The sequence below is a fragment of the Coregonus lavaretus genome (genome assembly GCF_964263955.1).
Source record: "Coregonus lavaretus genome assembly, contig: HAP1_SCAFFOLD_2335, whole genome shotgun sequence".
NCBI lineage: Eukaryota > Metazoa > Chordata > Actinopteri > Salmoniformes > Salmonidae > Coregonus > Coregonus lavaretus.
The window spans coordinates 40,704-66,693 of NW_028161529.1; the positions used below are offsets into that span (position 1 = coordinate 40,704).

Below are 25,990 nucleotides of genomic sequence, written 5' to 3' on the forward strand. Positions count from 1 at the left end.
CACTGCGTCTTCCATTCGGCAGATAGACATTTTGAAGCGTCTATGCTCAAGTGTTACCGGGTGGCTTAAAGCGTCTGTGCTCAAGTGTTTCCGGGTGGCATGAGTTTGCCTTTTTCCGGGTCTGGTGTAGCAGCATGGATGGTCAAGAGAGTTGGCCAGAAATTGAGAAAGCCTCAAAAGAGAAAAGACGCGAACTGGTTCTGCAAGGTGCAGTTATCGATGAAAAGATATCCTCTAATGGAGGTCTGTGTTCAACAATCTATTCTCTCAAGCTCCTAAATTACCTAGAAATCATCCAATGTCCGAGTTTGACAGAAATTCACGGAGACATAAAAAATCTGACCACCCTTACAAGCTTGATTCTTTGCAGGAATAAGCTCTCCTCTATTCCAAAAACCATTGGAAATCTGAAGTCCCTGAAAGTCCTTGACATTTCAGTCAACAACCTGAAAGCTTTGCCTGAAGAGATAACCCAGCTAAGCGATCTCAATACACTCAACGTGAGCTGCAACAACATCGACTCTCTACCAGATGGACTGTGTCATTGCACGAAGCTCTCTACCATCAACATCTCCAAAAATGACATCACTCGGTTCCCTGATGACTTCTATCGCCTGGATCTCCTCAGCACTGTCATTGCCTCTGAGAATTCCATAGAAGAGCTGAGTGGAGATGTTCACAAGCTCTCTGCTCTAAAGGTTTGTGACTGAAATAATAATATATTGCACTGCTACCTAAAATGTGGCATGACTTCATAAATGCATATTTTCTATTCCTACTGAATTATGGTCATGATTGACAGGGTACCTCTCAGTTAATCTCATCAGCTCTGGATAAGAGTGTCTGCTAAATGACGTAAATGTAAACGTAAACCAGAGACTGTCATGACATTTTCCTGGCACAAGGCCTCTCAGATGGTGAGACACCTGAAACCTGGATAAAGCCCCATTTGGTTATTAATCTTAGTTCATGTTATTACATTCAACTATGATAACAAAAGTATAACATTTTCCTCTCAGGTTTTGGATCTATCCAACAACAAGCTCAGTGACATCCCCTACGAGCTGAGTGACTGCTCCAAACTGAAGGAGATAAACTTCAAAGGAAACAAACTCAAAGACAAGCGGCTGGAGAAGATGGTCAACGGTTGCCAGACCAAATCCATCCTGGACTACCTTCGGGCCGGTGGCCGAGGGAAAGGCAAAGGCAGTAAGCAGGCCGACGGGGACGGGGATAAGGCCGAAGGGGGTCGGAATGCAGAGAAGACCCAGACCAAAAAGCAGCGCAAGCAGAAAAAGAAGAAGAACGAGGAGGAGGAGGATGAGGTGGATGAGTTGAACCGGCTGGTGGTGAAGGTGCTTCACGTGTCTGACAACCCCGGTGCGTTCACTGTAAAGGTGGCCAACGAACTGAAGGATGTGAGGCCGTACTTGGTGTGCTGTGTGGTCAGAGGCATGAACTTCAGGTCCGGGAATGCGCTCAAGAGGTTCCTCGTTGCACAGGTAATGTTGTTCAGAGATGAGAACACGTTAGCCTTGGTACCAGTCTGTTTCTGCGTTAGTCAACTCCTATGTTGCGGTCTTTGACAGTCATATTTGGCAAGGAAACTATGTAGGCTAGTAGTTTGTGAATGCAGAAACAGACTAAGAACACGCTACAAAATAAACTCAAGCTCAGTGGTGGAAAAAGTACTCAATTGTCATACTTGAGTAAAAGTAAAGATACCTTAATAGAAAATGACTCAAGTGAAAGTTACCCAGTAAAAGTTTAAAATTATTTGGTTTTAAATATACTTAAGTATCAAAAGTAAACGTATACATTATTTCAAATTCCTTATATTAAGCAAACCAGATGGCACAATGTTTGTAATTTTTTATTTACAGATAGCCAGAGGCACACGCCAACATAATTTACAAACTAAGCATTTGTGTTTAGTGAGTCCAACAGATCAGAAGCAGTAGGTATGACCAGGGATGTTCTCTTGATAAGTGCATGAATTGGACCACTTTCGTGTCAACATGTAACAAGTACTTTTTGGTGTCAGGGAAAATGTATGGAGTAAAAAGTACATTCTTTTCTTTAGGAATGTAGTGAAGTAAAAGTTGGCAAAAAATATAAATAGTAAAGTACAGATACCCCAAAAAACTACTTAAGTAGTACTTTAAAGTATTTTTTACTGAAGTACTTTACACCACTGCTCAAGCTCATGAACTGACACAAGCTCAACATCCTCTATATATTATGTTACATAGCCTATGATCGATATGTCTCTTTTGCATTATTCAGTTTTCACCACTCTTTCTCTCTTACCTGTTGTGTTTTAGACCAAACTTCACGATGACCTATGTGGTAAAAGGACAACTGCGACCATCGCAACACACGACATGCAGCTACTCAAGGGACCTCTCATGTATGATGCCAGACCACCTCCTATGTTAAAGGTATGACATATTGCATGAAATTCTGCTCATACAACGTTAGACAGCCACAAATTCTCAAGTGTAAGTCGCTCTGAGATGGAATTAAAAAACACATTTACGTCTGACACATTTACTACGACTAACTTCTTGATCTTATATTAGGGCTGGGAATTGCCAGGGACCTCACGATACTATATTATCATGATACTTAGGTGCCGACACTATGTATTGCGATTCTACGTATTCTATATGTATTGCGATTCGATATGTTCGAAATGTATTGCTCACTACAGTATGTGTTTTTCCAAGGTATTTCAAACTCTTTTCATTTGATTGGTTTATGATTACATTTCTCAGGACCTTGTTCCATGTCTTTGTTCAAGTAGTTTATGCAGACAGTGTCATGTCTCTGGAGAATATAAGAAGGCTATTTTTCTATTGGACATAATACCTCTGTTTTCTTGAATAAAATCCAGTATTTTGAAGTACAGTTTTAATCAGCAGTTGTGAGCCATAACATTATTCCATTCTTAATAATTCATGATCCTTTTAAACATATTTTTTGCCAAAGCCAGGCAACAAGCCAACTGTTATAGTGACATCAGTCTGTAATTGAAAGACCTTCATGCGGCTTCACCTCAACAGTTTGAACACAAAATAATTGTTGCTAGTCGTTGCCTGTCACTCTTGGCATATGAACAAATCATTGTATTCATTAACTGCATTCAGGTTTGTGTCAAAGCATTTTGGTCCCATTCATGGTTATTCTAACAAGCAAAGGATCTTTTGAAAAGAGCATAAATCTCTCATAAACTCCCTCTCATAAAATGTTGTTTACTAGATAGTCCCCCTGGGCCGTAAGGAGATGACTGCGGTGGAGCTGATGAGGCAGCTGCAGCTAGAGGCAGAGGACCAGCGGAAACAGAGGAAGAGGCAGAATGTGTCTGGCCTCCACAAGTGAGTATTAACACCTGTCTTTAAGGCAGAGCTGAAAGTATAGGTGAGTCCAGATTTTACTCTCTTCTCCCGAAGTGTATATTTGCAGACTTCCCTTCATGGATTTAACGATGATGGAAACTCTATACAGCCAATGATTACACCAATTCAATGCTTATAAATCCATGACAGGAAGTATAAAAGTGCACACTTCTGGAGGATGTAGAATCGGAAACGCAGCCCAAAGCTGCAGTCGGCCTGATGCCCATTCTTTTTTGTTTGTTATTAAAAGGAGGGGGCAAAAAAAGGAGGGGTATTTGTACCGACCCGTTCTGTATGGGGACCTCGGTTCGTTCCGCACTGTGAATCCGAATAAAGAAAAAAATGTATTTACAAAATAAAAGTTAGGCCTATAGGCTATGCCTACGCAGGATAGACATAGTCTTAGCTTGTATTTTGTAAAGATGTTTTTTTAATGTATTCATTTAATGTATTAATTGGAGACCTATGCCTCTTGAGTAAATCTGAGCAAAAAAAAAAAAAACATTTCAGGCTATTGCGTTAAGACAACTAGAGCCTATGCACGCATTGTAATAAGTATGTATAATCTTAATTGGCTCATTTCAAACTGCCCTTTTGTGAGACAGCCGGGAACTAGTTCTGTACGATGGCCAGTGGTGGTGTCGATAAACCAGAATTGGAGGATCCTCTGTCCATCATCTTTTAAATCTCCAGTTTGGAAACATTTTGGCTTCCTAGTAGATTACAACGGCGATGGACAGAGAGTTGTGGAAAAATACGTTGATAGTATGTCGCCACACTCAACGAGAATAGCCTATGCAGCTGCCAACACCTCAAATATGTTGACATATTTACGCCGACATCACCCCAGTATACCGGAGCAAGACGGAAACGCAAAGAAACAACAACACAACACATCTCACCTCTGCATTCAAGCAGCTAATTCTGACCAGGCCAAATAAATTACAAGAGAGATAGGTAGGCTGTGTTTATATATATTTTACAGTTTTTGGTTTATAGCCGCGCATATGTGCCCATTCTGTGGTTAAAAATGGGGGGTTTCAGGGAGCACCTCGTGAAAGTGCTCGAACCACGTTACGAACTTCCCTCTTGCACCGAATTCAGCAAACTGGTACCCGCTCTAAAAAAGCCAAGCCGAATTTTTCAGTGAATTGGCCAATGCATCCTGTGTTGAGCTTACTTAACAGTGACAGCCCATCACATTTCCCCAGAGTGGGAGATGTACTGTGCTACAGACACGCCCCCTTTATGAGAGTCACAAGTGCTCATATGGCACTGAAGGAAACAGTGTCATGTTGTGTTCGTAACCAAGATGGAAGTGGGAATTTATCACATATGACTGAAAAAATACACTTGAACGGCCCTCCAACTGGTAATTACTAGTGGAAAACTCGTCTATCATCTTAAGCACCCACTTCTCCCACATGGTGACACCTGACATCACCTACTAAGAAAATGTCCTCTATAACAGCATTTTCAGCAATTGAATACAACAACAAAACATTATTTATAAAAAGCAATCTATTAATGTGGTTTCTGAACTCTATTATTTGTTTACATGCATGATAGATGCACTTTTGTTTTATGGTGGATGAAGCTTGTTGTCCATTAGCCAATCTGCGTTTCTCAACCAGTTCAAATCACATGAATGTATCCAACGGGTATTTACGACATCACAACCGGTAAATTCCCAACTCCCACATGGTTACAAACGCAGCATCAGTGTGAAAACTTGAGAGGCCCAACATAACAATCCGGTCACAACAGACAATGCCAGGAACATTGTGGATGGCATTTAATTTTCCCGAACGGTGACCCGAAAACCGCAATACTACCGAACCGTGCGTTTGTCAAACCGTTACACTCCTAGTGGCTCATCGCAATATCTGCGGGGCTGCTCGTGCAACGTCATTTAAAGGTCCAATCAGCAGTTAAAACAATAACAAAGTGGGGTTTTTTGGTAAAAACTAAGGGATGGGAATGGAAAAATGTAATCACTCTCAAATTCATAGACAGAGCTATGCATGCAAGGACTGACCATCCATGATGTCAAAATTATATACTGAACAAAAATATAAGCGCAACATGAAAGTGTTGGTCCCATGTTTCATGAGCTGAAATGAAAAGAACCCCGAAATTGTCCATACGCACAAAAAGCTTATTTCTCTCAAATGTTGTGCACAAATATGTTTACATCCCTGTTAGTGAGCATTTCTCTTTTGCCAAGATAATCCATCAGGTGTGGCATATCAAGAAGCTGATTAAACAGCATGATCATTACATACCGGCTTCTTCACCTGCGGAATCGTCTGAGACCAGCCACCTGGACAGCTGATGAAACTGTGGGTTTGCACAACCAAATAATTTCTGCACAAACTGTCAGAAACCGTCTCAGGGAAGCTCATCTGCCTGCTCGTCATCCTCACCAGGGTCTTGACCTGAATGCAGTTCGGCGTCATAACCGACTTCTGTGGGCAAAAGCACACCTTCGGTGGCCACTGGCACAGATAAATCCCGGTTTTTAACTGTACCGGGCAGAAGGCAGTTTGCTGATGTCAATATTGTGAACAGAGTCCCCATGGTGGCGGTGGGGTTATGGGATGGGCAGGCATAAGCTACGGACAACGAACACAATTTCATGTTATCGATGGCAATTTGAATGCACAGAGATACCGTGACGAGATCCTGTGGCCCGTTGTCGTGCCATCCGCCGCCATCACCTCATGTTTCAGCATGATAATGCACAGCCCCATGTCGCAAGGATCTGTTCACAATTCCTGGAAGCTGAAAATGTCCCAGTTCTTTCATGGCCTGCATACTCAGCAGAAATGTCACCCATTGAGCATGTTCGGGATTACATTTACATTTTACATTTTAGTCATTTAGCAGACGCTCTTATCCAGAGCGACTTACAGTTAGTGAGTGCATACATTATTACTTTTTTTTTAATTTTTCATACTGGCCCCCCGTGGGAATCGAACCCACAACCCTGGCGTTGCAAACGCCATGCTCTACCAACTGAGCTACATCCCTGCCGGCCATTCCCTCCCCTACCCTGGACGACGCTGGGCCAATTGTGCGCCGCCCCATGGGTCTCCCGGTCGCGGCCGGCTACGACAGAGGATGCTCTGGATCGACAGGGATGCTCTGGATCGACCTGTACGACAGCGTGTTCCAGTTCCTGCCAATATCCAGCAATTTAGCACAGCAATTGAAGACTGGGGCAACATTCCACAGGCCACAATCAACAGCCTGATCAACTCTATGCAAAGGAAATGTGTCGTGCTGCATGAGGCAAATGGTGGTCACACCAGATGCTGACTGGATTTCTGATCCACGCCCCTACCTTTTTTTAAGGTATCTGTGACCAACAGATGCATATCTGTATTCCCAGTCATGTGAAATCCATAGATTAGGGCCTAATGAATTTATTTAAATTGACTGATTTCCTTATATAAACTGTAATTGTTGCATTTATATTTTTGTTCAGTGTAGTTAACCATGTTTTGAGGCTATACAGTGTTTGTTTACATTTACTTTGTTTACAAACATTGGACTAAAACAAGTTTATATTTTGTGTTCTGATGGGGTACGACAGTTAAACTAAGCTCATGAGGCATTTCTAAGTTATATTCTTTAAGAATTAATGGGTACATATCGGTCATAAATGTATGTCGCAACTGCTGATTGCCCCTTTAATTGTTATGGCGTAGTAATAAATGAATTCCTATTATTTCATTTCCTATTATTTCATTTTCCATTTACAGTATGTTGGTGTTGTGTCCTACACAGTAATGCATTGTTTTTGTCAAGCACTTCATTCGTTTCAGGAGCTCAAAACAAAGGCGAAATGATTAGGTTGCTCATTCAACACATGAGGGCGCCATAAGGCTTTGAAACTGAAACCATGTTGCCACCATGTTGAAGTAAATAGACGGACTCCTTTATTATGTATGTGTATGAGAATTTGTGGACTGTTGTTTTTAGGACCTACCATGGAGTTTTGTTCACCCATTTTCTGTAAATATATTGACAGCAATAGAGATTACATAATTATTTACAAGGTTAGGTTGAATAAGGTAAATGAGATTAGGTAAATTAAGGTAGACCTAAGTAAATAACTTCTTAATAACATGACACAGTATTTTGGGGAGTTTTCAAAGAGCTCAAATGTCAATTCAATCTGCACCATGAGTATGGGTGTAGACCTTACAATATGCTGTTATGAAAGGGTTATGTTGGCTATTGTAGCCATTGTTGGCATGAGGGCAATTATTACACTTTAGCCATTGTTTCTCAGCTCAAGTTATGTGGCTTTTTTCTTTTACTCAGATACCTGCAGCTTCTTGATGGAAAAGAACTCTACCCATGTCTGGTAGATGCAGAGGATCATGTGATCTCATTTCCACCAATCACCAACAGCGAGAAAACCAAGGTGCGGTGTGTGATCTTTATCAGACCAAGGACAGGTGCCTTTCTCACAGGTCACTGCTCTACTCACACTCATACGCTTAACACTTGCTGATCCAGCAGTGCATTCACAATACAGCTACCAATAGAAAAGTCATAGTTATGATTTAGAATAAATCTTTATGTTCTCAATATCTACATTTAGCCTACCAATAGAGGCCCAGCAGTGTAGAATGCAGTCTAAAACCTTGCTGAATTGTACTTTCCCTTAGACTTTGCACACCTTCAGGACTTTGACTTTGGAAGCTTTAAATTGCAGCCACACCAGATAAAGAATCAAATATGTATCTTTATTGCTTCCTTAATTGCGGACATACTTACATCCGGGTTGCAATAAATTGAGCTTGAGAATAGTGCTTAGCCTTGAAATCAAATGCTGACTTTTAAGACTGTTAGTTGATGATGCAACCAGATGTTGTCTTATCTGAAGATTTCCTGCTTCTATTATTGAGTTCTGATCCCTTATTCCGAACTTTGAGATAGTAGCCTATAAGTTCAAGTGAGTATTACATGCATAGATAAGAAAGTTGAATAGACTTACAGGTGGCAATGCAATGCATTTATTCAATGTATTTATTTTCTAATGCCAGTTGGACATATCTTACTATCAACTCTATCCTGTCATCCCTTTTTACAGATTGGATTAATTAGATAAAAAATAGTAGGCTGCTTTAGCTGGAGACAATATTACATACAAGTGATGTACTGTATCTTTGTCGCATATTATAGATCAGGAAGACGACTAAGGAGCTTTTCTTAGAAGTGACCAGTTCTACCAGCCTGCAGATCTGTAAAGAAGTGATGGATGCTCTCATAGTGGTAAGCTCAGCTCTTTCCCTGTATACAGAGACATACAGTAGGACTGAATCCTACATTGCAATGCACATACATAACACATACAGCCGTTGATTGCATGAATTGAACAACATTTACACATGCATGCATCAGTCAGACACACACAGTGGCTGGCGAGAGCAGATAAGTGTCATGACACCGGGTCTCATGCTCAGTCTCAGGGTGTTGTGCTGGTTTGACGTCTGGATCCTGGCCCTCAGTGGAATAAGTGAGCTCATCGGCCCGGGGCGACTGGCCCGGCGGTGTCCGGTGTCACCGCCTAAACTACGGCTCACAATACGATTGCAACCCTAGAGCTGCCTGTGTGCCTCGCACCCACCAGTACACACAGCAGCAGACACGTTTCAATAACAGCCATGTCGAAACAAAAGCAGCCGATAAGGGTTTAATCCACACTCTGATTCCTACTCTAGAATAACCATTTTTGAGAGAGGGTACGGTTTTGATTGGGTGTGGTGATTGAAGGAGGGATTTGAGGTCAGGTTATGAGAGTCACCTTCTGAATGGCACACATACACAATCCATGTCTCAATTGTCTCAAAAGTTTAAAAATCCTTATTTAACCTGTCTCCTCCCCTTCATCTAAACTGATTTGAAGTGGATTTAACAAGGGATATCAATAAGGGATCACCTGGATTCACCTGGTCAGTGTAGGTTGCACTGTTGAGATGAGACTTCCTGCTCTGGAAGTGCTTGTCCTATATTTCCCCTATATACACTGCTCAAAAAAATAAAGGGAACACTTAAACAACACAATGTAACTCCAAGTCAATCACACTTCTGTGAAATCAAACTGTCCACTTAGGAAGCAACACTGATTGACAATACATTTCACATGCTGTTGTGCAAATGGTATAGACAACAGGTGGAAATTATAGGCAATTAGCAAGACACCCCCAATAAAGAAGTGGTTCTGCAGGTGGTGACCACAGACCACTTCTCAGTTCCTATGCTTCCTGGCTGATGTTTTGGTCACTTTTGAATGCTGGCGGTGCTTTCACTCTAGTGGTAGCATGAGACGGAGACTACAACCCACACATGTGGCTCAGGTAGTGCAGCTCGTCCAGGATGGCACATCAATGCGAGCTGTGGCAAGAAGGTTTGCTGTGTCTATCAGCGTAGTGTCCAGAGCATGGAGGCGCTACCAGGAGACAGGCCAGTACATCAGGAGACGTGGAGGAGGCCGTAGGAGGGCAACAACCCAGCAGCAGGACCGCTACCTCCGCCTTTGTGCAAGGAGGAGCAGGAGGAGCACTGCCAGAGCCCTGCAAAATGACCTCCAGCAGGCCACAAATGTGCATGTGTCTGCTCAAACGGTCATAAACAGACTCCATGAGGGTGGTATGAGGGCCCGACGTCCACAGGTGGGGGTTGTGCTTACAGCCCAACACCGTGCAGGACGTTTGGCATTTGCCAGAGAACACCAAGATTGGCAAATTCGCCACTGGCGCCCTGTGCTCTTCACAGATGAAAGCAGGTTCACACTGAGCACGTGACAGAGTCTGGAGGCGCCGTGGAGAACGTTCTGCTGCCTGCAACATCCTCCAGCATGACCGGTTTGGCGGTGGGTCAGTCATGGTGTGGGGTGGCATTTCTTTAGGGGGCCGCACAGCCCTCCATGTGCTCGCCAGAGGTAGCCTGACTGCCATTAGGTACCGAGATGAGATCCTCAGACCCCTTGTGAGACCATATGCTGGTGCGGTTGGCCCTGGGTTCCACCTAATGCAAGACAATGCTAGACCTCATATGGCTGGAGTGTGTCAGCAGTTCCTGCAAGAGGAAGGCATTGATGCTATGGACTGGCCCGCCCGTTCCCCAGACCTGAATCCAATTGAGCACATCTGGGACATCATGTCTCGCTCCATCCACCAACGCCACGTTGCACCACAGACTGTCCAGGAGTTGGCGGATGCTTTAGTCCAGGTCTGGGAGGAGATCCCTCAGGAGACCATCCGCCACCTCATCAGGAGCATGCCCAGGCGTTGTAGGGAGGTCATACAGGCACGTGGAGGCCACACACACTACTGAGCCTCATTTTGACTTGTTTTAAGGACATTACATCAAAGTTGGATCAGCCTGTAGTGTGGTTTTCCACTTTAATTTTGAGGGTGACTCCAAATCCAGACCTCCATGGGTTGATAAATTTGATTTCCATTGATAATTTTTGTGTGATTTTGTTGTCAGCACATTCAACTATGTAAAGAAAAAAGTATTTAATAAGATTATTTCATTCATTCAGATCTAGGATGTGTTGTTTAAGTGTTCCCTTTATTTTTTTGAGCAGTGTATTTTACTGTGTCAACAAACATGAGTCGAGCGGGACAAGTTAGTAAGAAGTTTACAATACCTTCAACCCAATTTGCTGCCATTGCTTAAGAAATAAAATTAGGAGAATGTAAAGACTTTGAGGTTATACATATTATCTTGTTTCTACTTACACACAATATTAAATGTGTACAGATTTTCAATCCACCCTTCAAATCTCAATTCAACAACCATCCTCAAAGGGGTAGGCAACTAGATTCAACCGCAGGCCAATTTTTTTCTTGGAGCGGATGGTTTGGAGACCGGAACACAATTATAATAATTTGTACATTGCAAATTGACCACAACTAAGCCCAAAAATAGATTTTATTTGAAAATAACAATCATTTCATACATTGATTACATTGAGACAATCTTTTTTGTTGTTGCTGAATTCCTGGTGATTTTAGTCTTCTTTTGACCCAAACTACAATCCTACATTTGTTTTTTTTACAAACATACTCAATTGTGGCCGACCCCTGCTCTAGTTTACTTTCTCAAATAGACCTCATCCACATGGTCCCAATGGTCAGCAATTAACACATCTCTCTCCATTCCCTTCTCAGAAAATGGCGGAGTTGAACAAGTTCACGTCGGATCACAGAGAGGAGGCTGGATCAGAGGGAGAGTCGGATGCACCCCCAGTCCCTGCCTCCGATGGTACCACCTCAGGTGAGCTGGTCATCCAGCAGGTTCGCACCGTGGACCCTGACGGGAACCTCAAGGTCGTCTACCCATCCAAAACGGACCTCTCCACCGACGTCGGCAACCTGAACGTCATCTGGTAGTTGCGCAACAACCAGCCTTTTGATTTATATTTGACTTAGTCTCACACAGTTAAAATCACAATACTGTATATGAGTTGCCACTGTTCCCTTGGTAAGCAAAGCCGATTACATCCACTCATTTCCAAACATGGAAGTAGTGCAATTATAGCCTTCCGGAAAGTTCTTGATTACTATTTGGCACGTACAAACAGCTTCGCCTGTACTAAGGTATAGAATAATTAAACTACCTACCCAACCTAAAATATTGTCATGTTTTTGTATACTTATTTTTATATTGCTACACACTAAAGGTAACTCACAATAACTGTTAAGTCTGTAGCAAGCCTGTGTGGTCTGTAGATTGTAGACATAGTTAATGACAACATTTAACATTTGTGAACTGAAACAAGAATAAAACCTTTTTCCATTACCCGCTTTAATAAATTAAGGGCAGGGAATGTGTATAATGTCTAATATTTAAAAGATCTCTAAAATAAATTGAACCTTGAGGGCAGCAGTGGTTATGCATTTCTTTATTGCACATGTTGAAAGCCAATGCTTTGTTCTGGGTAGAAACATTTATCCTATTTTCTTGATAATTTCAGGAATGCTTGGTTTCATAAATGCCTCCATTTGTCAGTTAATGTGCATGCATGGTGAATGGCCCTTTTGACTGCTTGGGTATTCACAGGTTAACTAAAAAGTGTGGGGTACTATTACATATCAAGTGTCCAGTAAGGGTTGGGGGGTGAGTGTCTCAAAGACACACACACATAGTATAAAAGAATAGCCAGAGAATTGCAGTTAGGTGTCCTATCCGTCAAGGACAGAGTCGGACTACTCGACACAAGATGCAAGTTTCCATTTAAGGCAACCCATTCATTGGAACTATGAAAAGTACTTACAGAGTGCAGAAGAAGCAAGCCTGGTCGGATACAAGCAGGGAGAAAAAGTCACGGTGGAGAAGCATTAGTGAAAAGGAGATGCAGTACTTGGAGATTAATGTGCAACGGATTGACAGGCCGAATGCTCCTCGAGGAGACCCTGCTCAAGCGAAAGCTAACCTGAGACCAGCTCCAAAGATAACAAATCCAAATGAATATCTTACTTGTTCTAGGCATTTAATGATTCAAAATAAACTAGGACGTGCAAGCACAGCTGCTATCACCCAGAGCATCCTTCTGCCACCCATCACTGGATCAAGAATCATTGCTGGTAAGGCGGAGTGTGCAAATGTGCCATTTCGCTCTGCAAGACCCGCCGGGGCACTACATGACAATGGAGACACACACTTGTCAACCTCTGGTATAAGGAGGGAAAATACAGTATTTCGAGTACTGGTTGCTCGACGTGCGCAGGGTTGTCAAATGACTAACAAAGCTGGGTTAGTTAGTGGTAGTCTAACCATGTTGAATAGGTCTACAAAAGATTCCGTCCAGAACCCAGACACTCGCTCCAAACTAGACTGCACCAAGGGGACCTTTGGGGCCCAGCCAGCTGTGGCATCAAGTTTCTCACCAACAGACCCGTTTGTAAGGCAACGGGGAAATTATGTGAGTAACCCTAGTGCCAACGACAGTGGGGTGATGACGGAGAGACTTAAACATGATGCCAGTATCTGTGAAACAAAACAGCAGAGAGATGTCTCCTCTGACGACTTGGCTATTAAAACAGAATCCCAGTGCTCTGAAAACAAAGATACCAGCAAGACTGTCATAGACTCTCTTTGTCCCGATGATGAAGATTATTATACAGACCAGAGAATTGCAGAATGGGTCTTGAAAGTCAACTCCACCTTATTTTCCTTATCAGATGATGAAATGCATAGCGTAAATACTGTGGAGGAGCAAGATAATGCCACCATAAAAATAATCTATGAGGGAAACAAATAAAATAAAGGATATACAGTGGGGGAAAAAGTATTTAGTCAGCCACCAATTGTGCAAGTTCTCCCACTTAAAAAGATGAGAGAGGCCTGTAATTTTCATCATAGGTACACGTCAACTATGACAGACAAATTGAGAAGAAGAAAATCACATTGTAGGATTTTTAATGAATTTATTTGCAAATTATGGTGGAAAATAAGTATTTGGTCACCTACAAACAAGCAAGATTTCTGGCTCTCACAGACCTCTAACTTCTTCTTTAAGAGGCTCCTCTGTCCTCCACTCGTTACCTGTATTAATGGCACCTGTTTGAACTTGTTATCAGTATAAAAGACACCTGTCCACAACCTCAAACAGTCACACTCCAAACTCCACTATGGCCAAGACCAAAGAGCTGTCAAAGGACACCAGAAACAAAATTGTAGACCTGCACCAGGCTGGGAAGACTGCATCTGCAATAGGTAAGCAGCTTGGTTTGAAGAAATCAACTGTGGGAGCAATTATTAGGAAATGGAAGACATACAAGACCACTGATAATCTCCCTCGATCTGGGGCTCCACGCAAGATCTCACCCCGTGGGGTCAAAATGATCACAAGAACGGTGAGCAAAAATCCCAGAACCACACGGGGGGACCTAGTGAATGACCTGCAGAGAGCTGGGACCAAAGTAACAAAGCCTACCATCAGTAACACACTACGCCGCCAGGGACTCAAATCCTGCAGTGCGAGACGTGTCCCCCTGCTTAAGCCAGTACATGTCCAGGCCCGTCTGAAGTTTGCTAGAGTGCATTTGGATGATCCAGAAGAGGATTGGGAGAATGTCATATGGTCAGATAAAACCAAAATATAACTTTTTGGTAAAAACTCAACTCGTCGTGTTTGGAGGACAAAGAATGCTGAGTTGCATCCAAAGAACACCATACCTACTGTGAAGCATGGGGGTGGAAACATCATGCTTTGGGGCTGTTTTTCTGCAAAGGGACCAGGACGACTGATCCGTGTAAAGGAAAGAATGAATGGGGCCATGTATCGTGAGATTTTGAGTGAAAACCTCCTTCCATCAGCAAGGGCATTGAAGATGAAACGTGGCTGGGTCTTTCAGCATGACAATGATCCCAAACACAGCGCCCGGGCAACGAAGGAGTGGCTTCGTAAGAAGCATTTCAAGGTCCTGGAGTGGCCTAGCCAGTCTCCAGATCTCAACCCCATAGAAAATCTTTGGAGGGAGTTGAAAGTCTGTGTTGCCCAGCAACAGCCCCAAAACATCACTGCTCTAGAGGAGATCTACATAGAGGAATGGGCCAAAATACCAGCAACAGTGTGTGAAAATCTTTACAGAAAACGTTTGACCTGTGTCATTGCCAACAAAGGGTATATAACAAAGTATTGAGAAACTTTTGTTATTGACCAAATACTTATTTTCCACCATAATTTGCAAATAAATTCAGTAAAAATCCTACAATGTGATTTTCTGGAGAAAAAAAATCTCATTTTGTCTGTCATAGTTGACGTGTACCTATGATGAAAATTACAGGCCTCTCTCATCTTTTTAAGTGGGAGAACTTGCACAATTGGTGGCTGACTAAATATTTTTTTTTCCCCACTGTAGTTGTTCTGATTTGATGAGGTTGAGCAACCAGATGACAGATGGTTTTTTTTTACTGTCATTTATACTGAACAAAAATATAAACACAACATGCAACAATTTCAACAATTTGACTGAGTTACAGTTCATATAAGGAAATCAGTCAATTGAAATAAATTCATTAGGCCCTAATCTATGGATTTCACATGACTGGGCAGGGGCCAGGCCCACCCGCTGGGGGGCCAGGCCCAGCCAATCAGAGTGAGTTTTTCCCCACAAAAGGGCTTCATTACAGACAGAAATACTCCTCAGTTTCATCAGCAGTCTGGGTGGTTGGTCTCAGACGATCCCGCAGGTGCAGAAGCCGGATGTGGAGGTCCTGGGCTGGCGTGGTTACACGTGGTCTGCGGTTGTCAGGCGGCTTATGGTAGAGAAAATAACATTACATTCTCTGGAACAGCTCTGGTGGACATTCCTGCAGTCAGCATGTCAATTGCACGATCCCTCAACTTGAGACATCTGTGGCATTGTGTTGTGACAAAACTGCACATTTTAAAGTGGCCTTCTATTGTCTCCAGCACATGGTGCTCACTGACAGGGATATAAACCAATTTGTGCACAAAATAATATGTTGATGCATATGGTACATTTCTCGGATGTGCGCCCCTCATGAAACATGGGACCAACACTACATGTTCCGTTCATATTTTTGTTCAGTAAATTATATTTCTCTTTGCAGACTTGATGGATTTGAGGTGAGAAAATAAATATATTAAAGTGTATTTTTGTAATGATGATTAGGTTTGATATATTTGCAGATGACACCTCAATACTGAAATCAATTGCACATATACCTAAATAAAACATTTTCTAGTCCTTGTCAAGAGGCAAACAGCTTGTTTGACAGCGTATTTACCACACCATGTTTGTTGAATAACACAGGTAATTAACATATTATCAATAGCTTTTTTATTAGTATTGCCTGTCCTTTCATTAAAATATTGAATCCACATGGCCTTGATATGCAGTTGAATAGGCTAACAAAACAAGCCCTGTTGTACAATCTTGAAAAAATAATTGAAATAGATAATATCACTTAGTGACAAGAACATATTGAATACCAAGCACTGTAAGTCAAACATTATGTTCATGTTTTTGGACTTAATTGCAATGACATTTAACATATAAGATGAAGCTGTAAAATCACTTTACAACAAGCAAACTGCAATCCCAACACAATCCCTACATTACATAATTCCATCTGTTGAGGGTCCTTCGGTCAGTGGCCAGTCAGCATTTGTGGACATAATATCCAGTGACGTATCCTATGACGTAAACAGCCACCAGTGCAGCCAAAGCTCCGGCCACCTTGATAGCTATGCCCAGGGTGCCAGTGCAGACTCTGTTGTAGAGCCTTTGGGGAGCAGAACATGTCATGTCATAATATGGCCAGTGATTACAGTTTGGGTCAGTCCATACACTATCAGTAAACTCAAGGGGTCAGAATTTGGAAAAGTTAATCAACTAGGATTAAAGGGAGGAAACACTGCACTGAATACAATGTTCAACTTCATATACCTTAATTGAAAGTAAAGTAAGTGTTTCTTGAACTGCCTACAACATTGTCCTTCACTATAATTTGTATAGCCTATCCCCTGTGATAATAAACAAGGGGTACCCTATAATAGTAAGAACAACACTAATTATATCTACTGTCACCCAGTCATGAGTCTTCCTCAGAGCTTACCCCGTTACACCTGTTCCAGCCACATTCAGATTGATGTTGTCTTCATTCCAGCGGTTGTATTGCACACCAGCAGTGTTGGAGTCCATGTCAGAAGCCATTCTTCCCTGAATGTTATCTACTGCAAATACCACTTACTCCTTCAACAACCTGTAAAGAAGAGATAGAGAAGGAGTTGCGCAATATGGACATAGAATAGGTAACATCGTGACAAGACATTTGGTCTTTCTTACCACAATCAATTTAGACCTATTCAGTCCCCCATTTAGGCTAACTTAAATTTCAATAAATGATTGAATTTGTTTTATTTTATTATATCTCATTGTATCATTCAATGAGTATTTGTATGACACACTGAAACTTAAAACAGGTGGCTAGAGCTGTAGGACATTGATCAGTTTGCTCAAACCCACTGGCTCAAACTATAAACAAATTCTCGGCTGGAAATGATTCCTGTTGTTAGTCACCCAAATGAACCTGAAAATAACTGGCAGACAACTCACCACTGCTCTTTCGAGGACTGAAGGCAGATTGTGTTGAAGAAGGCATGCCTCTTGCTCTATATATATATATAAGTTCATCACGGTCAGCATTCATCACCTGGTCATAAATTGAGAAGGCCATAGTAGTTTTATGGCTCTTTCCAATGATAAAAGCACAATTCAAATTCTGTGCTCTGTGTTTGCCTCCGGTTAAAGATACAGTACCTGCAGATCCTTCTTGATAACTGAACACAGATTATTCACATCCCAAAGGCAAAGGTCAATAATTCAACAGGCAATTACATGTTTACTCATAGCCATGAAAAAAAAAAAAAATAATTACTATGTTAAAACCTCAAAATTATGTTTACATACATTTCCCTACTTTACTTAGCTATTTTGGTTGTTTTGAACTAGCCTACAGTGCAAACTGCAATTGCCAGACAAAGGCTATGCATCACACATTCATCAACACCATTCCATGCAATGTTTGCTGAATATTTTGAGCTTTTTTAACTTTTGTTGTAGACTTTTACTGTGGGCCAACGGCCAATTCAACTCTTATGTAGCAGACTACAATCGAAGAGAGGATGCATTTATCCTTTTTGACAGATTCCATTTTGTATGCCTATATTGGACACCTATCGATGTCATCGACGGATTGATTACTTGACCTGTGACCAGGCCTGCGATGGGATCCTTGGGACGTCCCAACTCTGACGTTACCCAATTGAAGTTGAACTTTAAAATGGTTAAGGTAAGGTTTATGGTTAGGGTTAAGGGTAGGGACGTCCCAAGGAATCCGGATATCACTAACCAGCCTGCGACGATGGTTGTGAATAGATTGAGTACATCTACGGCTGGAAGTGACTTTTCGTAGCAGGTTAGGAGAGCATTTTAGCTAACCCTAACCCTTTTCCTAACCTTAACCTAATTCTCTTAACCTGCTACGTTAATTATCCAAACCTGCTGTGTAAATTCTCCTAACCTGCTACTTAAATTAATCTAACCTGCTACGAAAAAGTAATTTACGGTCGTAGCTTTATATACCACTAGTCAAAACCTGCGATGATATTCCCTTTGATACAGCTACGACCGGAAGTGACTTTTTCATTGCAGGTTAGGAGAATAGGGTCAGGAAAAGGGTTAGGGTTACCAAAAATGCTCTCCTAACCTGCTACGGAAAGTTACTTCCGGTCAAAGCTGTATTGAAGTGGCGTGTTTTGACTAGTGGTATATACAGCTACAATCGGAAGTCACTTTTTGGTAGCAGGTTAGATTAATTTACGCAGCAGGTTAGGAGAAAAACATACTGTTTTTAGGGAGTCCCGCTCGGTCATGGCTAGAAGGGATCGAGCTTTTGTCAAATTAATGTCAAAAGTTAAACGTTTTTGCATTTTAGCTAACCCTAACCCAGGGATGGACAACTTTGATGGGGGTGTGGGCCACAAAAAATCTGAACTCATCATGAGGGGCCGCAGTAGCTTGCGGTTGTGCACACCCTGTCACGCCCTGACATAGAGATCTCTAGTTGGTTTGGTCAGGGTGTGAATATCTATGTGTTCATCTAGATTTTGTATTTCTATGTTGGCCGGGTGTGGTTCCCAATCAGAGGCAGCTGTCGATCGTTGTCTCTGATTGGGGATCATACTTAGGCAGCCATGTTGCCTACCTATGTTGTGGGATCTTGTTTCTGGTTTGGCTTGTTTATGTGTAGCCCATTAAAACGTCACGTTACGTTGTGTTTGTTGTTTTGTCGTGTGTTTACTTCATAATTAAACATGTACGCATACCACGCTGCACCTTGGTCCAATCCTTTACTCAACGAACGTGACAGAAGATCCCACCACCAACGGACCAAGCAGCGTGGCCAGGAGGAACAGACAAGCTGGACACAGGTGGGGAAGACATTTTGGACATGGGAGGCCGGCGCATAGCCTGGTGCCTGTATGGTCACATGCTCCTCAAAGCGAGTGCGGGGAGTTGGCTATGCTAAACCTGGCTCCGCCAGCCTCTGCTCTAAGGACTGAGTTCTCTGCTGCTGGAGGGTTAATTCCTCTCTCAGCTCCTTCTGTTGTCTGGCCAGCTCCTTTCTCCGTGCAACCACTGACTCCCTCTCCCTGAGGGCCTCCTGCAGTGCCTCCTTCTGAGTATGAAAAATGTATGCACTCACTAACTGTAAGTCGCTCTGGATAAGAGCGTCTGCTAAATGACTAAAATGTAAAATGAGAAGGGCCTTGGTCAGGGAGGTGACCACGAACCCGATGGTCACTCTGACAGAGCTCTAGGGTTCCTCTGTGGAGATGGGAGAACCTTCCAGAAGGACAACTATCTCTGCAGCACTCCACCAATCAGAACTTTATGGTAGAGTGGCCAGACGGAAGCCACTCCTCAGTAAAAGGCACATGACAGCCCGCTTGGAGTTTGCCAAAAGGCACCTAAAGACTCTCAGACCATGAGAAACAAGATTCTCTGGTCTGATGAAACCAAGACTGAACTCTTAGGCCTGAATGCCAAGCGTCACATCTGGAGGAAACCTGCCACCATCCCTATGGTGAAGCATGGTGGTGGCAGCATCATGCTGTGGGGATGTTTTTCAGCGCAGGGACTGGGAGACTAGTCCGGAGAATGGGAGAAACTCCCCAAATACAGGTGTGCCAAGCTTGTAGCGTCATACCCAAGAAGACTCAAGGCTGTAATCGCTGCCAAAGGTGCGTCAACAAAGTACTGAGTAAAGGCTCTGAATACTTATGTAAATGTGATATTTCAGTTTGTAATTTGTAATACATTTGCAAAAATTTATAAAAACCTGTTTTTGCTTTGTCATTATGGGGTATTGTGTGTAGATTGATGAGGGAAAAAACAATTTAATCCATTTTAGAATAAGGCTGTAACGTAACAAAATGTGGAAAAAGTCAAGGGGTCTGAATACTTTCCGAATGCACTGTAGGTGAGGTAGGTTAGGCTTATATTGTGCAGAGTCTTCACAGTAGGAGTGTGGGGGAAGTAGATTTGACCAATAGAGCACGGTAGTGTTTAGGGAAGCAGTCCCTCAGTAGCCTTTCTTCAAGTTGTGAGTTGGGATGCTTGACAAGTATAGGGAGGGCCTTGGCCATGGTGTAGCGTCTGCAGAGAAGATGGAACACACAAAAGGGCAACACACATCAATGCCATCACTGTAACAAAAAGTGTATACTAATTGTCTTTTTTTGCCCTCACCCTTTGCTGGGGATAGCATTTCCAGAGTTGGGTCTCTGGAGCAGGAGAATGCCTGCCTTTCTGTCCACCTCCCATAGATCCTCCCTAGTCACAGGCTTGTGCTCCATGGTCCGCGACAGAGAGAAATGAGACATCGGGAGCCTAAGGTGGACAACAGCAGATTTCAGCACACACATACAGCACACACCAACACTGATGTGGCATTACTGTACTCACATACAGTACTTAATAAAAGTACAGTAAGCATAAGAGACGGTGCCTACAAGGCCTATGATACACATTATATCACCTACTGAGCTAAACACATGTCCAATGGAAGGAAATGTGTTTCATAGTCACAGCTCTTACCTGTAAGGCTGATCTTCCTTGGAGTCCCAGGCCTGATGCAGGGTTTTGGCTGTGGGGTGGCAGGGTGAGACCAGGGGTGGAGATGCAGCGTGACTGGGGGGAGGCAGGTGACTGGGGGGGTACCCCCATTATGGAGCTGGATGGTGGGGCATGTCCTCAGGTACCTACCCTGCTCACATTGCCTAGATCCTAGAGCGTCAAATATATGCCTCTCTGACAAAAAATGGTAGAGGACAGGACAAAGGATACATATGTTAGAAGAATGAATGTGAGAGTGTTAATAATAGTGTTAGAGTAACTATATTGCATGATAATCATAAAAGGCAGTGTTGGGCCAATGTGTGTAAATCTGAGCAATACTGTGAATGGGAGTGCTGTAAATGAACCATGGTTCAGCAGCATGTTGCCTCACCGTAGCCCCCAGGGTGGGCACTCCAACAGCGGGTGTGGTGGGGCTGGTTGACCCACTGCTGGAGGCGCTGGAGCTCCAGGTCCCCTCTACTCTCATGGGCCCGCTGGGTTCTCTCTCTTTGCACCTTCTGCAGGTACTCATGTCTAGGATTGGCCAAGCAGGGGAACGAGTTAGTGACATATAGTTGTAAATGATTAGTAAATGTATCTGATTAAATTGTTTTGAAATATGGACATTCACTTACAAACACACTACTGTAATACATGCATCAGCTTCCTCACCTCAGGAGCTCCTTCTCTATCCAGCTCTCAACACTGTTCCCCAACTGACGTAAAGCAGAGTGCCTCCGTGTCCTCCTGCCTTTCTTGGCTCGGTCTTTGGCAGATCTCTAATGGTGAGAAATATACATTACACATAGAATAGAAATCTATGATATAATGGTGAGAAATAATATGCATTACACATAGAATAGAAATCTATGATACAATTATAGTGGTAAAATATATTGTTTTTGTCACCAACCTTATCTGTGTTGACCTTCACTAAAGTAGAGGACATCTGATGTTGTGTGATTGATGGGAGTAAAGACACATCCACTATGGTCATATCTGGGCCTTCGGAGGGACTCGGGAACCTGATACTCCTGCCTAATACCAAATACATACTTTAGTGTTAAAGATGCACTCTCTAACTGTTGTATAATTTCAGCCGTTAGTTTTGAAAGTGGTGCTCACAAGCCAAAAGTGGTACCTTTTTTTGTGTACTACATCATCCAATTGTGTACTATGTCATCCATTTCGTGTGATATGTTACGATTTTGGCAATTTGTATGATATCATATGAATTTTGCAATTGTAGTGACATGGTACGAATCCAAACTACCTCTAACTTCCTTCATACAGGACACAGAGACATTAAAATGGTATCAACAAGTTCATCTGACTCTGGAAGTAGATAAAGGGCCTATTTGCCAAAATCCTGAAGTATCCCTTTAAGTAAATGATGGTTTGAACCAAAAACCTCCAATTTGGTCTCCAGACAAATGTCCATTGCTTGTGTTTCTTGGCCCAAGCAGGTCTCTTCTTCTTATTGGTGTCCTTTAGTAGTGGTTTCTTGCAGCAATTCGACCATGAAGGCCTGATTCACACAGTCCCCTCTGAACAGTTGATGTTGGGATGTGTCTGTTACTTGAACTCAGTGAAGCATATATTTGGGCTGCAATTTCTGAGGCTGGTAACTCTAATAAACTTATCCTCTGCAGCAGAGGTAACTCTGGGTCTTCCTTTCCTGTGGCGGTCCTCATGAGAGCCAATTTCATCATAGCGATTGATGGTTTTTGCGACTGCACTTGAAGAAACTTTCAAAGTGTTTGAAATGTTCCGTATTGACTGACCTTCATGTCTTAAAGTAATGATGGACTGTCGTCTCTTTTCTTATTTGAGCAGTTTTTGCCATAATATGGACTTGGTCTTTTACCAACTAGGGCTATCTTCTGTATACCCCCCTACCTTGTCAAAACACAACTGATTGGCTCAAATGCATTAAGAAGGAAAGAAATTCCACAAATTAACTTTTAAGAAGGCACACCAGTTAATTGAAATGCATTCCAGGTGACTACCTGGTTGAGAGAATGCCAAGAGTGTGCAAAGCTGTCATCAAGGCAAAGGGTGGCTACTTAAGAATCTCAAATATAAAATGTATTTTGATTTATTTAACACTTTTTTGGTTACTACATGATTCCATATGTGTTATTTCATAGTTTTGATGTCTTCACTTTTATTCTACAATGTAAAAAATGGAATGAGTAGGTGTGTCCAAACTTTTGACTGGTAGTGTATAATATATTGATAAATAGTTCATTTCTATGATGCCCTTTTCGAATATTTACACTAAGTTTTGTCATTTGTTTCAATGTTACAGCTGAGGCACTTGTCTAGCGTGATTAGTCATTTTATATTGTAAACCACCTTTATTTAACCAGGTAAGCCAGTTGAGAACAAGTTCTCATTTACAACTGCGACCTGGCCAAGATAAAGCAAAGCAGTGTGATAAAAACAACAACAACACAGAGTTACATATGGAATAAACAAAAACAAAAACGTACAGTCAATAACACAATAGAAAATCTATATACAGTGTGTGCAAATGTAGTAAGTTATGGAGGTAAGGCAATAAATAGGCCATAGTGCAAAATAATTACAATTTAGTATTAACACTGGAGTGATAGATGTGCAGAAGATGATGTGCAAATAGAGATACTGGGGTGCAAATTAGCAAAATAAATAACAATGTAAATAACAATATAGGGATGAGGTAGTTGGGTGGGCTAATTACAGATGGGCTGTGTACAGGTGCAGTGATCAGTAAGCTGCTCTGACAACTGATACTTAAAGTTAGTGAGGGAGATAAGTGTCTCCAGCTTCAGAAATGTTTGCAGTTCGTTCCAGTCATTTGCAGCAGAGAACTGGAAGGAATGGCGTCCAAAGGAGGTGTTGGCTTTGGGGATGACCAGTGAGATATACCTAATGGAACGCATACTACGGGTGGGTGTTGCTATGGTGACCAATGATGTAAGATAAGGCGGGATTTGCCTAAAAGTGATTTATAGATGACCTGGAGCCAGTGGGTTTGGCGACGAATATGTAGTGAGGGCCAGAGAACGAGAGCGTACAGACATTTTCATTTTCGTCATTTAGCAGACGCTCTTATCCAGAGCGACTTACAAATTGGTGCATTCACCTTATGATAGCCAGTGGGACAACCACTTTACAATATTTATTTATTTATACATTTTTTGGGGTGGGGTAAGAGGGGGTAGAAGGATTACTTTATCCTATCCCAGGTATTCCTTACAGAGGTGGGGTTTCAAGTGTCTCCGGAAGGTGGTGAATGACTCCGCTGTCCTGGCGTCGTGAGGGAGCTTGTTCCACCATTGGGGTGCCAGAGCAGCGAACAGTTTTGACTGGGCTGAGCGGGAACTGTGCTTCCGCAGAGGTAGGGGGGCCAGCAGGCCAGAGGTGGATGAACGCAATGCCCTCGTTTGGGTGTAGGGACTGATCAGAGCCTGAAGGTACAGAGGTGCCGTTCCCCTCACAGCTCCGTAGGCAAGCACCATGGTCATGTAGCAGATGCGAGCTTCAACTGGAAGCCAGTGGAGTGTGCGGAGGAGCAGGGTGAGGTGAGAGAACTTGGGAAGGTTGAACACCAGACGGGCTGCAGCGTTCTGGATGAGTTGTAGGGGTTTAATGGCATAGGCAGGGAGCCCAGCCAACAGCGAGTTGCAGTAATCCAGACGGGAGATGACAAGTGCCTGGATTAGGACCTGTGCCGCTTCCTGTGTAAGGCAGGGTCGTACTCTGCGAATGTTGTAGAGCATGAACCTACAGGATTGGGTCACCGCCTTGATGTTAGCGGAGAACGACAGGGTGTTGTCCAGGGTCACGCCAAGGCTCTTTGCACTCTGGGAGGAGGACACAACGGAGTTGTCAACCGTGATGGCGAGATCATGGAACGGGCAGTCCTTCCCCGGGAGGAAGAGCAGCTCCGTCTTGCCGAGGTTCAGCTTGAGGTGGTGATCCGTCATCCACACTGATATGTCTGCCAGACATGCAGAGATGCGATTCGCCACCTGGTTATCAGAAGGGGGAAAGGAGAAGATTAATTGTGTGTCGTCTGCGTAGCAATGATAGGAGAGACCATGTGAGGATATGACAGAGCCAAGTGACTTCGTGTATAGCGAGAATAGGAGAGGGCCTAGAACTGAGCCCTGGGGGACACCAGTGGTGAGAGCACGTGGTACGGAGACAGATTCTCGCCACGCCATCTGGTAGGAGCGACCTGTCAGGTAGGACGCAATCCAAGAGTGAGCCGCGCCGGAGATGCCCAACTGGAGAGGGCGGAGAGGAGGATCTGATGGTTCACAGTAGTATCAAAGGCAGCAGATAGGTCTAGAAGGACGAGAGCAGAGGAGAGAGAGTTAGCTTTAGCAGTGCGGAGAGCCTCCGTGACACAGAGAAGAGCAGTCTCAGTTGAATGACCAGTCTTGAAACCTGACTGGTTTGGATCAAGAAGGTCATTCTGAGAGAGATAGCAAGAGAGTTGGCTAAAGACAGCACGCTCAAGAGTTTTGGAGATAAAAGAAAGAAGGGATACTGGTCTGTAGTTGTTGACATCGGAGGGATCGAGTGTAGGTTTTTTGAGAAGGGGTGCAACTCTCGCTCTCTTGAAGACGGAAGGGACATAGCCAGCGGTCAAGGATGAGTTGATGAGCGAGGTGAGGTAAGGGAGAAGGTCTCCGGAAATGGTTTCATCTGGCGAGAGAGGGGAGAAAGAAGTCAAAGCATAGGGTAGGGCAGTGTGAGCAGGACCAGCGGTGTCATTTGACTTAACAAACGAGGATCGGATGTCGTCAACCTTCTTTTCAAAATGGTTGACGAAGTCATCCACAGAGAGAGAGGGGGGGGGGGGGGGAGGATTCAGCAGGGAGGAGAAGGTGGCAAAGAGCTTCCTAGGGTTAGAGG

The 25,990-nt window shown here is 43.1% G+C and overlaps 2 protein-coding genes across 2 annotated transcripts; one reads left to right on the forward strand and one right to left on the reverse strand.

Moving 5' to 3' along the window:
- The first annotated feature begins 82 nt into the window (after positions 1 to 82).
- LOC311120452 (leucine-rich repeat-containing protein 47-like) lies at positions 83 to 12,307 on the forward strand. The gene is made up of 7 exons (XM_084195043.1): positions 83 to 698; positions 1,020 to 1,502; positions 2,325 to 2,441; positions 3,262 to 3,377; positions 7,731 to 7,833; positions 8,598 to 8,687; positions 11,594 to 12,307. Exons 1-7 carry the CDS (start codon positions 135 to 137, stop codon positions 11,813 to 11,815), a joined length of 1,695 nt encoding a protein of 564 aa, XP_084051169.1. The 5' UTR covers positions 83 to 134; the 3' UTR covers positions 11,816 to 12,307.
- Positions 12,308 to 16,555: 4,248 nt separating this feature from the next.
- smim1 (small integral membrane protein 1) lies at positions 16,556 to 17,098 on the reverse strand (the record flags this gene model as incomplete). Its single annotated transcript, XM_084195042.1, has 2 exons — positions 16,556 to 16,679; positions 17,013 to 17,098. The coding sequence occupies 2 exons, from the start codon at positions 17,096 to 17,098 to the stop codon at positions 16,556 to 16,558; spliced, it is 210 nt and encodes a 69-aa protein (XP_084051168.1).
- Between the last annotated feature and the right edge of the window lie 8,892 nt (positions 17,099 to 25,990).